At 33.3% G+C, this 20,471-nt stretch overlaps 2 protein-coding genes across 3 annotated transcripts; both read left to right on the top strand.

Annotated features, from left to right (window-relative positions):
- The first annotated feature begins 765 nt into the window (after positions 1–765).
- On the top strand, positions 766–10,951 carry LOC101215510 (RAB11-binding protein RELCH homolog). The gene is made up of 20 exons (XM_011651627.2): positions 766–1,222; positions 2,238–2,390; positions 2,740–2,915; positions 3,821–3,928; positions 5,506–5,676; positions 5,757–6,323; positions 6,527–6,601; positions 6,682–6,810; positions 6,928–7,002; positions 7,092–7,301; positions 7,533–7,685; positions 7,772–7,986; positions 8,124–8,241; positions 8,349–8,481; positions 8,988–9,189; positions 9,267–9,372; positions 9,455–9,595; positions 9,688–9,811; positions 9,947–10,063; positions 10,175–10,951. The coding sequence occupies exons 1-20, from the start codon at positions 1,024–1,026 to the stop codon at positions 10,561–10,563; spliced, it is 3,561 nt and encodes a 1,186-aa protein (XP_011649929.1). The 5' UTR covers positions 766–1,023; the 3' UTR covers positions 10,564–10,951.
- A 1,694-nt stretch (positions 10,952–12,645) lies between these two features.
- Positions 12,646–18,560, top strand: LOC101214546 (L-Ala-D/L-amino acid epimerase). 2 transcript variants are annotated; one of them, XM_004138584.3, is made up of 7 exons: positions 12,646–13,455; positions 14,934–15,044; positions 15,147–15,363; positions 15,437–15,767; positions 15,874–15,935; positions 16,041–16,112; positions 18,240–18,560. In XM_004138584.3, exons 1-7 carry the CDS (start codon positions 12,874–12,876, stop codon positions 18,257–18,259), a joined length of 1,395 nt encoding a protein of 464 aa, XP_004138632.3. In that variant the 5' UTR covers positions 12,646–12,873; the 3' UTR covers positions 18,260–18,560. The 2 variants fall into 2 exon arrangements, with proteins under 2 accessions (XP_004138632.3, XP_031737424.1); XM_031881564.1 differs by having other exon boundaries at positions 13,043–13,455; positions 14,939–15,044.
- The last annotated feature ends 1,911 nt before the right edge of the window (positions 18,561–20,471 follow it).

Raw genomic sequence — 20,471 nt, 5'->3', positions numbered from 1 at the left:
CCCAATTGTTGATGTAAAATCGAACAAGAAGACTTACTTGATCTTCAAGTGTCTTCGACAGAAAATTTATAATTTAGAGAAAGGAATACTACATGTGAAACAAAGAAGAAAAAAATAGTTTGGTGTATGCCATAGAACATCTTGTGCTTAAGTTACTATTTAGCAAATGATTAGAGCAAGTTAGAAGGTAAGAAGAAGAACTAAACCTTTTGTTAGTTTGGTGTGCTTTATTTATGGTGGATTAGACTACAATTCTTTCTTGTCCTTTTTTAAAAATTTAGAATCTTATCTCTTTTATTCTTTTGGGTGGAACGATATGCTTAGTACTTACTCGATGTTCAAGATAAATATCTATTATATTACACATCATGCATGTTGGTTGAGGCTATCTAGAATAGACAATATACGTAGAATATATTAGCTTCAGTCATAGAAGCTGAAACATGTTGATTCGATCATATGATATGATCTCTCTTTCCACACCTCAAATGAACTCACTTGACCACGTATCAGTTTAGGATGAGACAAATCTCGTATATCTAATTTATTAAGTTTATTTATTGGTCCAAAATTATAAAAAAGAAAAAATCTTCCTCAAAAACTTGTCTTCAACTAATATTTGATAATTTGATCAAAACTTGTCGATAATTTAAAACTACACCGATGGATTTGTTAAAAGTAACATAAAGATATAAAGATATAAACCAAACTTATTTGTTTAGACTAACAAAATGAAATATTTTGAAACTTTGGAGCTAAGATTAAAGAAACATTAAAAGTCCTTGACAACTAATTTCTTTGGGGAAACACGAAGATCCAAAAATCACCGATTTGCTGAAAAATCAAAGTGCAAAGTGGAGAGGGTGAGATCTAGCAGAGTTCGCTACTGCTTCTTTTTCCTCTCTCCTTCAATTCAATTCCCCGACGTAATGGACATGAAGTTTCAGCATCAACAATGCTTCTCCTTCAGCTGAACATGAGATGTAGTATGTGAACCATTTCTGTTCTGCCTACCCAACTTCCATGGACGTCGAAAGGTCTTCCTTGTGCAATTGCGTCGTTAACTTTTTGCTTGAGGAGAACTATGTTTTGACAGCATTTGAGCTCCTCCACGAGCTTCTTGACGATGGCCGTGATGCCCAGGCCATTCGTCTCAAAGACTTCTTCTCCGATCCTGCTCACTTTCCTCCTGATCAAATCACTCGCTTCAATTCTCTTCGAGGTTCTTTCCTTCTTTCTTTGTCCTCTTTATTTCCGGATCTTCCTTTTCTCTATTTACTTCTGTTCTGTTTCTTCTATTCACAAATTATGCGAATATGGGTACTAGTTGATTCATTTCTACTACTTTCAATTTTTTTTTTCGAGTATCTTAAGTTTAGAGCTCCAATTGTTTCTATTGTGCTCAATGGCAATTCCATAGTGTGCATTGATGTAAAAATTTTGTTTTCTAATCATTTGTTTAACCGAATACAAATTATCACCGAGATCTTCCAGCTTTTGGCTCGAATATCAAGGTTTTTAGAGATTGTATATCACCTTTAGACTTGACATTAATATCAAGGTTTTTAGAGATTGTATATTACCCTTAGACTTGACATTATAGTGTCCTTTTTTTTTTTAATAAATGGAGGAAATGAATCATATACTATGCTGTAGGTTTGGTGCAGGGATTTCAACTGTCTTTTGTTAAGTAAGGTAGTGGATAGATACTAGGGTTGAGATAACTAGTTCAATACCCATGGATGTGGGATAATGTGATAGAACTTAGAAGTTGGCAAAAAATAGCAAGACGGGGCTGAGGCAGAGAATAAGATGAAACAAATAGTAATTCGATTATGACCTTGGACAGCTCAGAGTTTAGTTCAACCCATATTCCAATGAAATCATCGTAGATCAAAACATTTCTCCCATCGGATTGTGCAGATAAGTTTTTGTTTTGGGTTGTGTAGTTGGAAATAAATGTTGTAATATTTAAGGGTCACCTTAAAGAAGAGTTTTAAATTTGAGAAACCATTGAATCTAAAGCTACTTTGGAGCTCACTTTAATTATTATTATTGGTAATTTTACTCTATTTTTTATTAATCCCAACTAAGGAATCTTTCTGCAATCCCTGTGGCTTCCTTTTTGGGTTGATACCTTGTCTACCGTTGTATTTTTATTCACCTGCTTTTTCAATGTGTATCAATCACGATACTGATGTAATATCCCTTTGCTCTCTCTTTCCTATTTGGAGCAGTTGCAGACCCTCAAAGTTTGTTGGAGGAGAAAGAAGCAATAGAAGAAAAGTTAGCTATCAGTGAGTATGAGCTGCGGTTAGCTCAAGAAGACATTTCAAAATTCAAGATTGAATTGCAGAAGAAGAATGAGGCCCATTCAGTTGAGTTGAGTGGTAAGTATCTTTTCAGCATTTCTGATTTTGAAGAACTGCTCCCTGAAAGATTAGTGGGTTTGGAAATAAGGGAAGAAAGTTCTAGGTAGCAACCATTGATGACCTCACTTTATTTGCATTCTACGATTGCAATGTCAAAAGGAATTAGGTTTTCTGGTTAATGACAATGGCCTTTTTTATCATCTGGGGTGTTTGGTATTCTTGTTGACGCCTCAAATCCTTGCTTTATGATTTAAATTATCGGTGTGCAGCGTGTGGATAAGAATAATGGTATTGATTATTTGTTTGGTAAACTCTTATTGGCTATTATCCCATTCCCAAAGTTATTTCTCTGCGTTGATTTTAATAGATTCAAAGGCTGACTCTACCATTAGAGGTCGGCAAGAGGTTCATCAAGAAAAGGGGAATGCCTCCTCTGATTTGGGTTCACTAAAAGATAATGAACGTCAAGATCTTAATTGCGCTGTGAAGGAATATCTGCTTCTAGCAGGTTATCGACTTACTGCAATGACATTTTATGAAGAGGTATACACCATGCAAGATAACGAAGTCTTTGTTTTGTTGTCCTATCATCTGTAGACTTTCTTTAGTTGTCGTATCCATCATTTTTCTAAAAGAGGGGTGCCAAGAAACTTTCTTTGGAACTCATCTGTTAAAATATAATCTTAATAACTTCAATAGATATGTTTTGATATTTGAGAACATGACTTCTATTGATTCAAGTTGTTCAATGTCAGAGATTACTGGTTTAAGTACAGAGCAAGCAATGTTTGTGTTTCTATTAGGATAATACAAAAATTTATTTTAATAGTTTCATTTAAACTATTCACAAATATGTTGTTTTTTTTTTTTTTTTTCACAATACACACACTATTAAAGTATTGATAAAATTAAATTTACTCTAGTCCATCAACTTAAGCTTTTGAGTTGAATGAGATTTAATATGATATTAAAGCTCTAGGTTTTGTGTTTGAACCCTTGTAATACATATTATTCCCAATTAAGATTGAGTTCCACTTTTTGTGTCGCTACAAATTTGCGAACTCACAAGTAAACGAGTGTCAAAGTATTGATATAATTAAATTTACTATAATTAAATTTACTGGAACCCATCAACTTAAACTCTTGGGTTGATGGGTGATTTAAAATATATGTATCTGTGCATAGATATAATTCATCACTTTGTTGTCATTTTTACAATGAATTCTTTAAATGGCTATTTTTTCAGCGTTCATACTCAATTTTCTCTTGTTTTGTTTTGTTTTTTTGTAATCAATAAAAAGTCCTATTTTGATTTTTTTTCTCGAGACGGAAATTAGTAGAATCTGCCTTGAGTGGCTTGTGTTCGCTCGCATATTATGTGCTTCAGATTGTACATTGATATCCATAGGTGTTTTAGCTTGTATAATGATTAAGCTTTTCCTGTGCAGGTTACAGATCAAGACCTTGATGTTTGGCCTAACTCACCTGCATGTGTATCAGATGCCCTACGTCACTACTATTATCAATACCTATCCTCCACCACAGAAGCTGCTGAGGTAGTTCCTTTTACAAGTGTCTGCAAGTTGCTCTCAAGTTAATTTAAAGACAGTTCTTATAAATATTAAAAATCTACTTTTCGCGTTTCTCCATCAAAGCAATGGCTAAAGACTCAAGTTAGATGCTACCAATAAATATCAATATTCCATTGTACTTGAGTATTCATTCCAACCAAAGAAATCTTGAAATCTAATGGTAGCAGGCCTGACTCTTCTAAAAGGTTACTATATAAAGCAACCCCAATTTAGGTTGATAAATAAGCTAGTAAAATTGCAAAAATGCTGATGGATGGCTCTCTGATGAGAAGAAGTGAATAACATACTATCACAAAGAGGAATCAAAACTTTTTGTTAGTGACTTAAAATCTATTTCATATTTCTAAGAAAAGACCATAAGCAAGCTTTAGTCGCATAACTTTAACATGTTGCATTGTTTGTTACCTACCAACCATAAAGGATCTTTGGCAGCCAATCAGCGATATCTCTAGGGGACACAACAGGAGATCCAAAATTTTGAGAGAAGAAACAGTCTCCTCTTCAGTTTCAAATTGCTGTGGTTAAAATATAAACTGAAAGTTCGTCAGATGGGAATGTTGAAGAGTTTTTTCAATGGACCATGAAAATCATTTTACATTCATAGGGTTCTTCCCAGAAAATAAGTTTTGTGGGAGGAAAATTCCATTTAAGCGTACTGATTATCAACTTGCAGTGGGCTGGTTTACTAGTCAATGTGCCTAGCTGGACAACTTCTGGGAAACTCGAACTTTATCTGTGCTTCAACCCTCCTACTGATCTTTTCTATCAAGGGGGTCCAATTAGGCTTCTCAAATTTCTGACACCAATACCTCCAAGGGGAGGGAGGTAGAGAGGTTCATTTCTAATTGACAAGATGGCACACTTTGTCTTCACACACTTTTTCTAGATGAAATTCTTCAAGGCCCTTGTCAGTAGAAAATTCTTTCCCAGCCAGTTTAATCCTATCTATAATAGATACCCAAAAGCTCCTCCTCGACTGTTTGTGCCTTCCCTTGGGTAAGCCTCCTAGACAATTTGCCACCAAGAGTCTCTATGCATATTTCCCCCTTGTATACAACGATGGTTCTTGTTTAATAGTCTTGGATAAATTGATAGTTTGAATTTGAACCAATGCTTGTTGGATCCTATAAAAAAACCTGTTTGTTGAGAAGTATTAAAGAGAAAGAACTAATTTCAAGAATACCACTCTTGTTGGAGGAGAAGATAATGGGATCATGAACATATTGGCACTGAATAGGAACATCAATTTGTTGCTGCTCCTTCTTGAAGCCAACACCTAGAGTCGGGTATATTTAAGTGCCTCTTGTTAGGGCCACTGCCTTGAACTTTTTAATATTTATCCTTTTTATATGACTACCAGGAGCGGGAGCTTTTTTCTATATGTATATGTTTTTTGTACTTCTCATGTCAGATGGGTTTCCTTCCCCCTGAATTAGTATTCGTGAGGTCTGTTTCATTTGTTGGAAAAAAGAAAAGAAATGAAAAGAAAGAACTGTTTTCTGAATTGCAGCTTGTATCATTACCATGTATCTGCTTTACAGGAAAAAATTGCAATGATTCGACTGAATGAATCTTTGCTAGAAGCAAACAAGAAATTAAATCATGAAAAGGAAAGCTTGCTAAGAAACAAAGATTTGGCAGATGGTCAGATGGGAGCATTAACAAAGTCTTTAGAAACTATGCAGAAGGAAATTAAAGACAAAGAAAGCCTGGTATATTCTCCTCAATACACTTTGGAGGTGCTGCCTATTTTTTTCTCCTAATTCATAGAATGACATGCACTTATCTTTAGGTACAAGATTTAAAGAAATCCTGGGAGCACCAGAGAAAGGAGCTCAATGACTGTAGAGCTGAAATCACTGCACTAAAAATGCACATTGAGGGTTCTCATTCTAATTTGTACTCAGTTACTAATGACGTGGATCCTGGCCAACTGCAGTCTTCTGAAACATACAAGGAGGAAATAAAGTTACTGCAAAATGAAATTGAGACCTTAAAAGCAAAATATGTGAATGCTTCGGATCATGTTGAACCAATTGTTACCAAGGAAGTGTCTGAAAAGGCAGAAGACAAAGTTGTTGAGATACATGAAGACAAAAACATTTTGGCTCATGTGTCAGATGCTGGGAATGCGGTTGTAGATAATGGAGATTCTCGGTCACTGGGTACACAAACTTCTGGTATCAGCATGAGCAAATCGGAGGAAGTTTTACATGAACTTTCAGTAGTTTCAACAAATAATGATAATTGTATGGAAAATAAAGAAAGCATCTCTAAATCAAGTGGTCAGCAACTTACAGAAGACAACGTGCTACCTGTGAAAGCAGACTACCCATGTGATGAAGCTGTTTTTGAAAAGGTAAATGATCAGTTCCTTAGCCAGTTCACATTTGAGTCAGGGTTTTATGATGCCAGCATAGGATTAAGGTGCATATGTTTTCTTCTACTTGGGCCCAGTTGCATTTCTAATGCCTGTCCAAAAATCTTTCACGTTCATCTATTCTATCTCTCCATGTCAATCTTTCAAACTTAGATATATGACCTATGATAATTGTTCGACAGGGTTTGGGGACCATTCAGATACTTGCAGATGCGTTGCCGAAGATAGTTCCTTATGTTTTGATCAATCATCGTGAGGTTCTTTTCAGTCTCTCTATGAGATATAAAAGATCTGTCTTATTTCCATATACTGATTTAATGTTTGTTCTGTCTTTCAGGAGCTTCTTCCCCTTATAATGTGTGCAATTGAACGTCATCCAGATAGTGGCACCAGAGATTCCTTAACTCATACACTGTTTAATTTAATCAAACGTCCAGATGAACAGCAGAGACGTATCATCATGGATGTGGGTGTTGTTTTTTGTTTTGTTTTGTGTGTTTTCTCCCTTTTTAATGTCTTCAACTCTGTGTTTGGAGGTTGCTATTTTATTATATTCACACTGAACCTTTTGTCTACTATTTAGGCATGTGTAACCCTTGCTAAGAGTGTTGGAGAGATGAGAACAGAAACAGAGTTACTCCCTCAGTGCTGGGAACAAGTGAGTTTTGCAGTCTACTTTGTTGACAGATTATTCGTACCTTCTGTGTACATTTTGAAGGAATATTTAGATTTTCTATTTGATATCAGATAAATCACATGTATGAGGAACGTAGACTACTTGTTGCTCAATCATGTGGAGAGCTAGCAGAATTTGTTCGGCCAGAGATTCGTGATTCACTTATTCTATCTATTGTGCAACAACTGATTGAAGATGCTGCAACTGTTGTGCGCGAGGCTGCTGTTCATAATCTTGCTATTCTGCTTCCTCTCTTTCCAAACACTGACAAATATTACAAGGTCAGCCTCACTAAATATGCTACGAGGCAATCATGGAGAAGAATTCTGACTTGAGAGAATTTGCTACAATGTAAGCTCTAGAACGGGTTGATAACACAAGGTCTGGGGAGTGGAGCTGTTTCCCCTTGCCATAGATAGGATGACTCATAAGAGGGAAAAAAAGAAAGTATTAGGATATAAGTGTTTTTTTTTCTACAGATATATAATACTTATTTTTGTTTGCCACAACAGGTAGAGGAGATGATGTTCCAGCTGATATGTGATCCGGCTGGTGTGGTTGTGGAAACTTCAATGAAGGAACTAGTTCCTGCAGTTATAAAGTGGGGAAACAAATTAGACCACGTCTTAAGAGTATTAATGTCTCATATTTTGAGCTCTGCTCAGGTGTGCTTTTTTCTCACCATCTTCTCTGTCTGTGTTGGGAACTTTATCCGTCGTCACTAATTTATCTGCTCAATTTTGTCTTGAAGCGGTGCCCACCACTTTCGGGTGTTGAAGGATCAGTGGAGTCTCATCTTCGTGCTTTAGGTGAGCGTGAACGATGGAATGTTGATGTCTTACTAAAAATGCTCTCAGAGTTGCTTCCATTTGTGCACCAAAAAGCAATAGAAACTTGTCCATTTTCTTCTGTAACGCAAGCAACTGGAACCATGATCTCTACTTCTGTGCTTGAATTGTATGCAGGGTAAGTTCTTCTATTTTCTCGTTACAGTTTTTTCATCACTTTCTACACATCTGGAATATGACCCTTTGTCAATTTACCACTAAAAATTTTGCAAATGAGGTTCACATCAGTTTGACTCTTGTGTGCTACTGGTCTAGGGGTTGCATTGAATGGCCAGCATTTGAATGGATTCATGTAGACTGCTTTCCTGATTTAATACAGCTGGCCTGTTTTTTACCTCAGAAAGAAGACAACTTGAGAAATCGAATTACCAAGGTGCCTCATCATTCTCTATGCCATTCTTTAACTTCAATTTTGTTTTTGGTGCGTCACCCTTTTTCTCTAATCTTCTTTTCCATTGTTTTTGTTTTGGGAGTATGCAGTTTCTTTTGGCCGTATCTGAATGTTTTGGCGATCCTTATTTGACACACATAATGCTGCCTGTATTCTTGGTAGCAGTTGGGGAAAGTGCAGATTTGGCGTTTTTCCCTTCAACTATCCATTCAAGAATTAAAGGTAAATAATCAAATACATCATGTTATTGCTGGCAAAAAATATTACTTGGGTACTTTGTTGACTGAATTAAGTTTAACCCTCGATATTTAATTTTAGGGCGGTTTTCATTGTCTCTCGTGGTCTATCACAAGATAGATCGTGGTATTTTGCTATATTTTATAAATATTTTCAGAAGTCGGCATTTAAAATAATTTTCCTTAATTTTATCCAATTGAATTGAAATTAAATAGGTGGTGAATTTAATATTTTCCATAATTTGAATTTCCAATTAGGACATTTTTATAATTGGACTTTGGGTATTTTGTTGATTGAATTCCCTATGATTTATTGGTTTGTTCTAATTTTGTTTTAAGGAGGCATTGATGTCACCCTTTTAAAGCTTTTTAAGGTTGATATTGACTTGTTAAAATTCAAAAAAGTTCCCCCCGTAGTATTGCTTATTTGGCATAATTTATGCAAATTATTTCTTGTATCGTCTTATTATGGTGATGGTTTATATATTGAAGGTCTTAAACCGAAAACCATTTTGGGCGCAAGACTTGCCACAATTTGTGTTTTGCCGCTTCTTCTAGCTGGTGTTTTGGGTGCTCCTAGTAAAGAGGAAGAGTTGGTGCATTTTTTGAGGAAACTATTAGTTGAAGGGACTAAGGAGGAGAGTCATTCAGTAAATCAATACACTGAAATTGTAGATGCAGTCCGGTTCTTTTGGTGTGTATCTAACTAAATACATGTAGATAGTTTTTTTTTTGTAGTGTTCTTTTCTGAGGTTTCTTTCCATTGTGCAGCACATTTGAACGGCACCATGGAATGATTTTTAATATTCTGTGGGAGATGGTTGTCAGCACTCACATAAGCATGAAGATCAGTGCCGCCCATATGCTAAAAGTTATTGTAAGCTTAACTGTTCTGGAATTACCATCTGTTTAATTTCCACTTCATATTGAAAGCTATATCAAATATAATTTATTCCTAGGTACCTTACACTGATTCAAAAGTTGCGTCTACTCACATTTTGCCTGCTCTCATTACTTTGGGATCAGACCCGAACTTGAATGTGAAGTACGCAAGCATAGATGCTTTTGGAGCTGTTGCACAACATTTTAAGAATGACATTGTATGTACCTTTGCTTAGCTAAACTTCACTATAATGTTAGACTTCTAGAACACTAAGAGGTATGGCTGATTTAATTATTTTAACTCTCTTAGATAGTGGAGAAGATAAGGGTTCAAATGGATGCTTTTCTCGAAGACGGATCTCATGAGGCTACTATAGCTGTGATCCGTGCATTGGTGGTGGCTGTACCTCATACAACAGAAAGACTTAGAGATTATATCCTTGGCCGTCGTTCTAATTACTATGAGCATGTAGGACTGTTTTAGTTGACTAATAAGATGGCATATTACTTTCTGGACATTATCGTACATATTCAGAATATGTAATCTACTTGTTTCTTTAACTTGTTACATCTTTTATCCAAGATCTTTCAACTCTCAGCCACACCACCTACGTCAAGTACATTGATGCGTCGCCATGAGAGAGCTGATGCATTTTGTGAGGCGATCCGTGCATTGGATGCTACAGGTTTGTTTCATTTTGTGATCTTTATAGATTGGGTGTTCAAACATGCCTTCTTTAGTAGTGAAAACTTTCACAATATAATCACATACAATTGTTATATGATGCTTGTCATAGACCTATCGCCAACCAGCATACGAGAGTTGTTCCTTCCTACCATACAAAACCTTTTAAGGGATATAGATGCTCTAGATCCAGCACACAGGGAAGCTCTTGAAATCATAATGAAGGAGAGATCAGGAGGAACATTTGAAACCATCAGTAAGGTGATGGGTGCACATCTCGGAATTGCATCGTCGGTTACCAATTTCTTTGGTGTTGATGGTGGTGGGCTATTGGGAAAGAAAGAAAGTTTGGAGCCAACTCCAAGCGAACCAGTTGAGCCACCAAATCCTACACCGCCGCCGCCAGCTGAGGACACTAGGTTCAGACGAATCATGAGAGGAAGTTTCACCGACATGCTCCGTGGCAAAGTAAAAAGTCAGGAGGAGTCTCAGACTCTATGATATTGGAGACTTCTTCTTGGAAGAGCATCCATTCAGGCATGTCTTATTCTTTTCCTTTCTCAGTATAGTCTATAGCTAAATCCTGTTTTTTTTCTTCTTCTTTTGTTTTATAACATAAAATGAGAATACCATGTCTAATAAGGTTACATTCTTTCATTAAATTATAATTTTTTTTTTTTACCCTATCTCACTTTTGTATCTTACTTCCAATAGTGAAAGAAAAAGAGAAGGAACTATAATATCCTAAGAGCTAATGTTTCATTACATTGCGTATTTGTAAAACGAAAATACTCTTTGTATAATTTTGGTTCTCTTTATTGTCTTGTAATCATCTCTTTTCCCTTCATATATCAACTTGCTACACTTTTCTTACCTTAATGCTGACAAATTATTTATAAGGTTTCAATATTTTAACCCTCCTCTTCTTTCTTTCTTCTATTCTTTTTAATTTTTTTTCGTTTGTAATAGATGAAAACATCACTGTTAGATTCAAATTATTAACATATATAACAACATTTAAAAAAATTGCAACTATAACAAAATTTGTCAATAATTTATTGATGATAGAAGTTTATCGTTGGTAGACCACAAAAGTCTATCATCAGTTGTAGACTTTGTTATATTTGTATTTTTTTAAAAACGTTGTTGTACACTTAATTAAATTGATGTCTATTATAGCTCCTATTTTTTTTCTATTTGGTAATTAAATTGACTTGGTAACATGGCCATGGGTATGTTCTTGATTTTGCCCATTTAGACTTGGTTGCAAATTAAATCCTCTCGTTTATAGTTATCGAGAGTTTAGTCCAACTGCCACTTGTAGGACAATCATTATTGTTAGGACTAATTTGCTATTTCTCTACATATTAGAAAACAAGCTTTTTGTATTTTAAAGGTAAAAATAAATAATTATTTTCCTTCCAAATTTAATTGTTTTGAACATCATCAAGCTTTTCTCAAGAAAAAATGATCCATGATTGTTTGTGTTTACATTTTTTTAGTTTACTGGTGATTTTATAAAAGGAATATACCAATAGGATATCTTAAAATTCTCATCCATCAAAATAATAAAAATGAGAATCAATATCGTCATTTGGCAATTCAAATATTTGTTTAGTGGGTTGTAATGAAATGTGTTTGTAATGTTATTTAATTCTAAATCTATATTTAAATTGAGTGTTTTGAGTTCAATTTGCTATACTGAACTCATATTGATTCGTTTCGTTAGTTTTCAATTCAACATTTTTTTCTTTAGTTTGTACGCTTCAAGATTTAATCCTCGTTTCGATTTTTCATATATTCCAATACTCTTTAGATTTCTAGCAATTTGATTAAATTTCAGATTTTAAAACCGTCCCAAAGTTATTCTAAAATGAGTAAGTGAAAAACTTTGAAATTAAGGTGGAAAACATCTTTACTTCAAGTTTTGAAATTAAAGTGAAATACGTGAAAAACATATTTACTTTACGTTTTGAAATTAAGTAGATTATTTGTTTAAATGAGATAATAAATAGTTTTAAAGTAATAGCAATTGAATTGAAATAGACATTTAAAATTATTTTTTAACCTAATGTTAATGAGATTAACTTATATCAATTCACACTCTTCTCAAAATTTTACTCCACAAATATTAGGTAGAACTTATAACTTCTGTCAATTAAACTACCAAGTTTTTACAAATCAATCAATTGAACCTTTTCTTACAACTACCTCCCAAATAAAAAAGTAATTGAACTTGTAGAAACATCATTTTACAAAATATAAAATAATAAATTTAATAAAATATTTACAATATACACCAAAGTTTTATAATCAATTCTATGATTTTCATAATGGGTAGAATTCAAAATTTTATCATAGCACATGAAAATATTTTAATTTATTTTTTTATTTTTAAAAATGTTAGTTTTAGGCAAAGAATATTATAACAAATGCTAAAAATCTAAATTGATCTGTTTATGAAAAGTAGAAAGTAGGAGTTTTAGGAGTATAACAATTTAAAAAGTTGATAGAGATATAATGTATGGTTTGTGTTGGTTGTGTGTTTATGGGTATGGATTTGGGATTATGATTGTGAAACTGATAGTGAAGTTGGGAGGACAAGGAATGATTGGAAGAAAAGAAGAAAAGCAAAAGAGGAAAAAAAGAAGAGTTTGGTAGGGAAATTTGTGGTGGCAACGGACAAGGAAATAGGAAGAAAGATATGAAGGAATCGTTTATGATTTAGATTCACGTTTCAAATGTTAGGCGAAAGCGACAGTGGGATCCTCTCATCACATCATTGGTTGGTTTGCAAATTCCATACTAAAAATGTCACTAAATCTGCTCCCTCCAATCGTTAGCCATTCTCACAGTCCATGGCTTCTTCACTTCTCTCATCACCCGCTCTTCTCCCTTTTTCTTCTTCTTCTTCTTTCTTCTTCTTCTTCTTCTTCTTCTTCCTTTCTTCTCCACCTCCGCATTCCCACAACCACTTCTTCCAAGCTCCGAATCCTTTCCACCCATGCCACCAATGTCGAGTTAATTGCAGATCCACCCACCCCTTCTTCCCAAAGGCTAAGTTTTGGCTTCCAAAATGTGGCCGATACTTTTTGGGTCAATGTACAGCGAGCTGAGGGTAGGCCATTGAGTATTGGGCTTAATTCCCCATTGCATTTTGGGAACTCCAAGCTTGAAACTCTAAACAATGTTGCTATTAGAGTTGAACTTAGTAATGGTTGTGTTGGTTGGGGGGAAGTTCAAGTGCTTCCTTCTGTTACTGACGTTACTCTTGAAATGGCTCTTGCTAAGGCTCAGGAGGTTTGCAACTTCCTCCTTCGTACTCCGCCCGCCACTCTGACTTCCGTGTTTGATGATGTTACTGCCCTTCTTTCCCCTCGGGAGTTTGCTCCGGTGAGTCAAAGTTTTACTCAAAACCTTTCCCTTGTGGATTAATTTACTTATTTGTAGATCCTATTTTACTTTTGATTAATTGCATTTACTTATTTGTAGATCCTATTTTACTTTTGAGCTAAGTTAACACATTTCATTTTCTTTCTCTTGAAACTAACTATACAACACTTCTAAAGATTATGATTATAACATGGTTGGTTCAAGATCACAAATACCTATACAAGACATAGGTACGACACTACATGGAGGCAACTACAAGTAAATGTTAATTAAAATGTACATTTTAGAAAATAGATATCATTTTTATACCAAACGAAAATTCAAAGTAAAATGAATTCTGCTAAAGAAAAGCTTAATTTGATATGTTTCACACTCAATTTTTTTTTATTAATGTCATATAAATGTCTTTTTAGTCTACTTAACAAATGTTCTATAGATGTCAAACACATTTATGTTGCACTAACAAATGTTTGATATGTGACCAACAAGTGTCAAAATGTCTAAGTGTCTGATACGAACATGCTAGCAAACTAACTGTATGTGGCGAAGTTAAAATCTGGATCCCAACCCCAAGTGTCCTATAGTTACATTTTATCTTCAACTAGTAGGCCAACCCATGGCCATGGTAGTTCAAAATTTGACCCTTTTGACAATGCTTTGAACTTTGATGGGTTCTTTGTACCAATGAGTCTTTTTGTTAATGAGATAATATGAATGTAGCTCATATTAGTTAGAAATTGGCCAATTATGTGTTTCATTATTCTTCAAATTTTTAGTGTTTTTTCATTTTATCATGCATTAACGATTTTCAATTATGCCCTTTCCAATCATCAATGTTAAATTTTTTTGGTAATAAACTTTCAAGATATGATTCTAAGTTATTTGGTAGAAATTTAAAAGAAGTATTAGGTCCACTAATTCATACAGAATATTTTGGCTTTTCCCCTCCTATTACTTGATTCATCTTATAAACGTCTACAACTTAAAATGTACGATGACATGTATGCTTTATCATTGACCAATTTAAACATTCACCAATAGGTAATAATTGAAAATGTGAAATTGTTACCATGGAGCAGCCCCAGGAACTAAAATATCCAATTTTCCTTAGAAATACGAAACATGCTAGGACATAAGCAAGGATATCTTCAATAAAATGTGATCTTTGATAGAAACAAGAGCAAAGTTATACTCACTTGAGTTTGAAGTGAAAAGTATCATTCCATTGTTTGTCACTTGGATATCACTACATGTGCATTTGCTTCAAGGACTCCTTAAACGTTATATTGATCTTGTCTTCAATGCGGACAAAAGCATCTGGAAATCAAGATTCCTTGCAATGTTTCAACTTCAAGTGCTAACACAGTCAGTACTAGACTTTGCTTTTAGTTTGGTGATAAATTGCCCTTAGCTTTAAATATTGACTCAGGTTACTATAGTATTAAGAGCAACTCTTTGACGGTTTATGTATTTTAAAGATCAGGGCTGGGGTAGAGATGGCATTGATTGATGCAGTTGCGAATAGCATCAGTGTTCCACTCTGGAGGTTATTTGGTGGCGTGACAAGTACATTAACAACCGTAATAACAGTTGAGTTCAATAAACTTCTGTGCTATAACATAGTGTTTTTGCTTGATTCTTTAATTAGAAATTTCATATTTCACTCTTCTTCCTAAAATTTTATTCTGCAGGTCCCTATTCTTTCCCCAGAGGAGGCCTCAATCTTGGCTTCAAAGTATTACAATCAAGGATTTGAAACTCTTAAGCTTGTTGTTGGGAAAAACTTTGCTGCAGAAATTGCAGCTATTGAGGCCATTCATGCGGCTCAGCCCTGCTGCTCATTCATGTTTGATGCAAATGAAGGATACACACCTGACGAAGCAATAAAATTTCTTGAGAAATTGAAGGGTAATAATTTGCCAAGATACAAAATGATCTAACAGTATGTAAAAATTGTCTTAAATGGCTATTCTAATGGCAGATGTGGGGATAGTGCCTCTTGTTTTTGAGCAACCTGTAGACAGAGATGACTGGAAAGGTCTTCACGAAGTCAGTAACGTCGCTAGAACGTATGGGATACCTGTTGCTGTGGATGAGAGTTGTCGGAGCTTAACCGATGTTTGGAAGATAATTGACAAAAATCTTGTGGATGCCATAAACATTAAGTTGCCCAAGTTTGGAGTCCTCGGAGCTCTTGAAATAATAAATCTTGCAAGAAAATCAGGCTTGATTCTTATGGTTGACAGCATGGCTGAGACGAGACTCGCAACCGGGTTTGCAGGCCATTTGGCTGCTGGAGTTGGTTGCTTCAAGTACTTTTTCATGACTTTTTTCGTCATTATTTTGTTTAGGTCACTTCAAAGAGTAGCAACGTTTAGTATTTCATGGTTTCAATGAAGTTTCTTAACCAAATTGCAGGTACATTGTTCTTGATACACCACTTTTATTAGCAGAAGACCCTGTTGTTGGAGGTTATGAAGGTAAACATTATAAAATCTTTGATAACCGAAATGAACTCTCTTGTTTACATCAATGGCTCCCTAAGTCTAATCTCAATTTTGTGATGTTGTTTTGTCCTCAACTAGCATCTGGTGCTGTTTACAAGTTCAATAATGCTAGAGGACAAGGAGGCTTCTTGAATTGGAATCTTCTTCCTGGTGAGATAATATGTTGCAATGTTTTCTTTCTATATCATCTATTTCAGTCTTATTGGCAGTCACTGCCTTGTTTAAATCCACTTGAATATGGTAGATTGTTCAGCTAAGTTTGCTTTCTTCTTAGACCCCTTTGGTGACTATTCGATCTTAAAGCTAAGTTTGCTTTCTTCTTAGACCCCCTTTGGTGACTATTCGATCTTACGTAGTTAAGCCTAGAAACACTAATTCCACCTCTAAATAGTTTGTTATTTACTTGTTACTAATTTTTAAAGAAGATCAAACCAAATTTTGAAAACTAAAAAATACCGTTTTTAAAACTTGTTTTTATTTTAAGAATTTGGTTAAGAATTCGACTCTTTTGCTTAAAAAAAATGCAAACTATTACAAGAAATTGAGAGGAATTACTTATTTTAAAAAATAAAAACAAAAAACTAAAGCCCCATTTGTACCATTTCATTTTTTGTTTTTAATTTTTAGAAATTAAGCCTATTTTATCTCATAGCATGTATTATTTTTAAGAACAAGAGTTGAAACCTTGGCTAAATTCTAAAAACAAAAACAAGTTTTAAAAAACTATTTTTGTTTATTTCAAATTTTTGTTTAGTTTTAAAAACACTCTTATGATATAGCCAACAAATATAGCCGACAAATGATTATTAAATAAAACAAATGAATGGAAGTGAGATTCGTATGTTTAATTTTAAAAAATCAAATAGTTATCAAACAAGGCCAAATTGTTACCCAACGAGACCTTAGTAAACCAACCAAAGGCTGTGCACCATATTTACTTCTATCTATATTCCTTGGCTTAGAAGAGCTTCATCTGCATTCCTCTTATATCCCCTAAACCCAAGCAAGAAAGGGACTTTATCCAATTGGATCAAATGGAAAACCTCTTCCAAATTAGACTCTCCCACATAAATTGTCATGAGGTTCTTCATAAAACACACAGCCACCTTAATTAGTTGTGATTCATTTAAGAGGAAAAGTAGATTGAGATATTGGAAAGAAAGGGCTTTTTTGCCAAGTAGTGACATACAATGTACTTTCCCCTTTTGAAACTTGTATAAACCTAATACCTAATGCCTAATACCTTATTAATACATTTCTGTTGAAAAATGATGCTTTTCTTCTTTATATTAGTATTCTCGTTTGATATCATTTCTAAATAAGATTAAATTACCAAATGGGTCTCCATAGTTTAAGCATAGTTTTGTATGTTTTAAATCAATTTAGTCCTTAAGATTTGGATTTCTTTTCAATTTAATTCATTTGACTTTTAAAGTTTTGTATTAACCCTTATGATTTGATTAAACCTCAAAAAGCATCTCTAAATTGTCTCTTACCTACTTGAAGATCCCATTTATTTTCTTCTATATTTTACTTAGTTCTAAACTGGATTACAATCAACTAATAATTTAACCAAAATGTTAATATAACCATGAGGAATGATTTGTGAGGTTTAAATGAACAAACCATGGATATGCTGGTTGGTTTACCTAAAATAAACATCTACCATTCTCCTCTGCTAACACCTTGTTATAAAGGAAATACAATTTTGTGTGACTACTTCTCAACAAGCAACTTGAAGAGAAAAATGTGCTCTAACTTCTCAACAAGCATGGTCATCCCTAATTCGATGTGAGGAAAATGAAGATCATGATACAGATGATCACTACGCTAGGGTTACAATAGACATAGTTATCCCTACCGTAATATGTTATAAAATGTGCTTTGACGTAAGCAGAAAATCAGCTAGATTTTATACTGTTTGTAAAGGACGAGAGGTCGTCAATCGTCATAAAAGCACTATTCAAATGGTTTAGCTTACAAAAATATATAAAAAAAAAATTATAGGTGTCAATTAAGTATAAACTTTTACGAGTGTGAATTACATTTTGACCCTCGAGATTTAGTTTTTGTCTAGTCCGTCCAAGTGGTGACAGTGAAAAAAAGTGGTAGGTCAATTTCTAAATATTCTGAAGCTGTGTAGCTGACTAGATGACTTTACAACTAATTTGGTGATAGGATTTTTTGGTGTCATGTGAATTCTTATAAATGATTTTATGATAAGAATCAAACTTTGTTTGGAACTGTTTACTAATTATATGGCTGATATTATGGCAGATGCTGGTGGGTTACCTTGAATCAAGCAATTACTCTTTGTCAGCAGCTCTTATATGGTTTTCTCCAATTCTCCATACAATTAATTGATGATGCAATCTCACTCTTTGCAAATTGCCAACTCTTGAAGGAGTAGAGGAGAGGACAAACTTTGTTGTAATTATATGAACATAAACCTTTTTAAGCTATCAATTCCAATGCAATGGAAATTGGATAAAATATTAGAAACTTTGTGATGTATATTATAATGTTAGAAGATATGAATCAAATTCCTTCATTCACGTGGGAAAAATTCAATTTATTGTTATCTTGTTTGGTTAAGAAGTCTTATCTCTTTCTAATTTTGAAACTCTTCTTATTAACTCAGAGACCAGAAGTACTCTACAAAAAAAATCATAGGCATTCAGAATTGACATCAAATAATATTCAAACTATATTCTATAAATTAGACAATAATGTATGATATTAATTATATATTTGTTATAAATAACATATGAAAGTGATTATTACATTTTTATTACATGTATTCATATTTGGTCGGCTTCATCGATATAAGTAGTTAAAATTTCAAATTATTGGTACACATAGCAACATTAAAAAAAATTACAAATATATAATGATGGACCATGTTGTAAACATTTATATAATCACGAGTTAACTTGACTATATTTGCAATTCATTATCATTATTGTAAAAGTAAATATATAAGTATGCATGGATAATAATTTAGTTAATTATACAGCTTACTTGTTGCTCACGTGCCTGTGCATGTGATAATGAATTAGTTAACTAAAAATACTACTTAATTAGGCACACACATGTATATAAGTATTCAACATTACTATAATTGGGCAACATTATATTACTCAACATTTCGAATTGTTCTACATTAGATCTATATGGCATTAATACACAAAAAAGGAAACTATTCAATTACATAATATTTGTTTATTTATTGTAGAGATAAGATGACTATACTATATATGTATATATTATGGATAAAGGAATAATGAGAATATATTCCAAATGGGGATAGAGATATTCCACAAAATGAAGTCAAATACTATATGTCATACATTTATTTTTCTAACGTTATTGTGCATTTCATAATTTTAGATCTTCCTTTCTTGGATAATATTAATAATTACATTATTCAATCTATTTATTCTAAAATTACAACTAAGTCGCATGCATGTCCATAAATTCATTTTATATTTCAAACTCCCTTATTTAATTTCTATTCTTTTTTTACCGTTTATATACGACTATTTCAAATACACAAAAATAAATAAAATTTCACCATGCTAGATATCAAGATAGAATATGTTTGTTGGTAACATGATAGACCGAAGATGAGTTATTTTACTCAAGTTTGTTTGGTTGGTAAATGAGATGAGATGAAATGCAATTCCTTTTTAGAGATATGACTTTTTTTTTCTTTTTTTTAATGTTATAAGAGAAGAAAGAAAGAAATTAAAGACTTCATGTTAATGGGTTTTAAAAAAATAAAAATTAGGTGGATAAGATAGAATAAATATAGAGATGAAGAGATTATGAGACACAATGCATGGGTTGACCAAAATTTGGATTAGAGATAGGGACTTTAGTAATGAGTAGAGTCCACCTAATGAACTAATTATATTCTTTAATCTTCCAATTGATTTTATTATATGTACCCGTTGTCCCTTTTTTGCATATACCATAATCACATGCATGCATGTATTTTACTTATAATAGACCACGATAAGCTACTATTTGTGTATTACGATAGACTACTATATGTATTTATGAAATGTATCATGATAGATCATTATAGATTATTATCTATAATTATTTGTGTCATAATAGCTAAAAACAAATAGATTGTAATATTTTGCTATCCACGTACATATTTTGATTCATTGTGTAATATTTTAAAATAATTCTTAATTTGACAAACACTAGTTTTTTTCCTCCAAAAATGAACTTGATTTTTTATGACATTGGTACAAAGAAAATAGACAGTAAAGCAAAGTAATTTACCATGTGTTTAATTATAAACTTAATTTTTAAAAATTAAAAGTTAAAGATCCAATAATTATCTATAAAACATTAATATTGTTTAGTTTCATTTATAAAATGGGGTAAATCCTAAATTTCTATTAAAATTAAATAATAATAATAATAAATTTCCTATAAGAATAGTACTGTATTAATATATTTTTCACAATTTATAAAAAAAAAAGAAATTAGGAG

This window comes from Cucumis sativus, chromosome 2 (genome assembly GCF_000004075.3).
Source record: "Cucumis sativus cultivar 9930 chromosome 2, Cucumber_9930_V3, whole genome shotgun sequence".
Taxonomy (NCBI): Eukaryota; Viridiplantae; Streptophyta; class Magnoliopsida; order Cucurbitales; family Cucurbitaceae; genus Cucumis; species Cucumis sativus.
The sequence above is the reverse complement of the archived record's forward strand: the minus strand, read 5'-3'. Positions and strand labels throughout refer to the sequence as shown.

Coding starts and splice junctions, on each gene's coding strand:
- LOC101214546 (XM_004138584.3), top strand. CDS start 12,874: ATGTCACTAAATCTGCTCCCTCCAATCGTTAGCCATTCTCACAGTCCA. Junction 13,456..14,933: donor CCCCTCGGGAGTTTGCTCCG/GTGAGTCAAAGT, acceptor TGTATTTTAAAG/ATCAGGGCTGGGGTAGAGAT. Junction 15,936..16,040: donor TGTTGTTGGAGGTTATGAAG/GTAAACATTATA, acceptor GTCCTCAACTAG/CATCTGGTGCTGTTTACAAG.
- LOC101215510 (XM_011651627.2), top strand. CDS start 1,024: ATGGACGTCGAAAGGTCTTCCTTGTGCAATTGCGTCGTTAACTTTTTG. Junction 8,242..8,348: donor TGAGAAATCGAATTACCAAG/GTGCCTCATCAT, acceptor GGGAGTATGCAG/TTTCTTTTGGCCGTATCTGA. Junction 9,812..9,946: donor AACAGAAAGACTTAGAGATT/ATATCCTTGGCC, acceptor TTAACTTGTTAC/ATCTTTTATCCAAGATCTTT.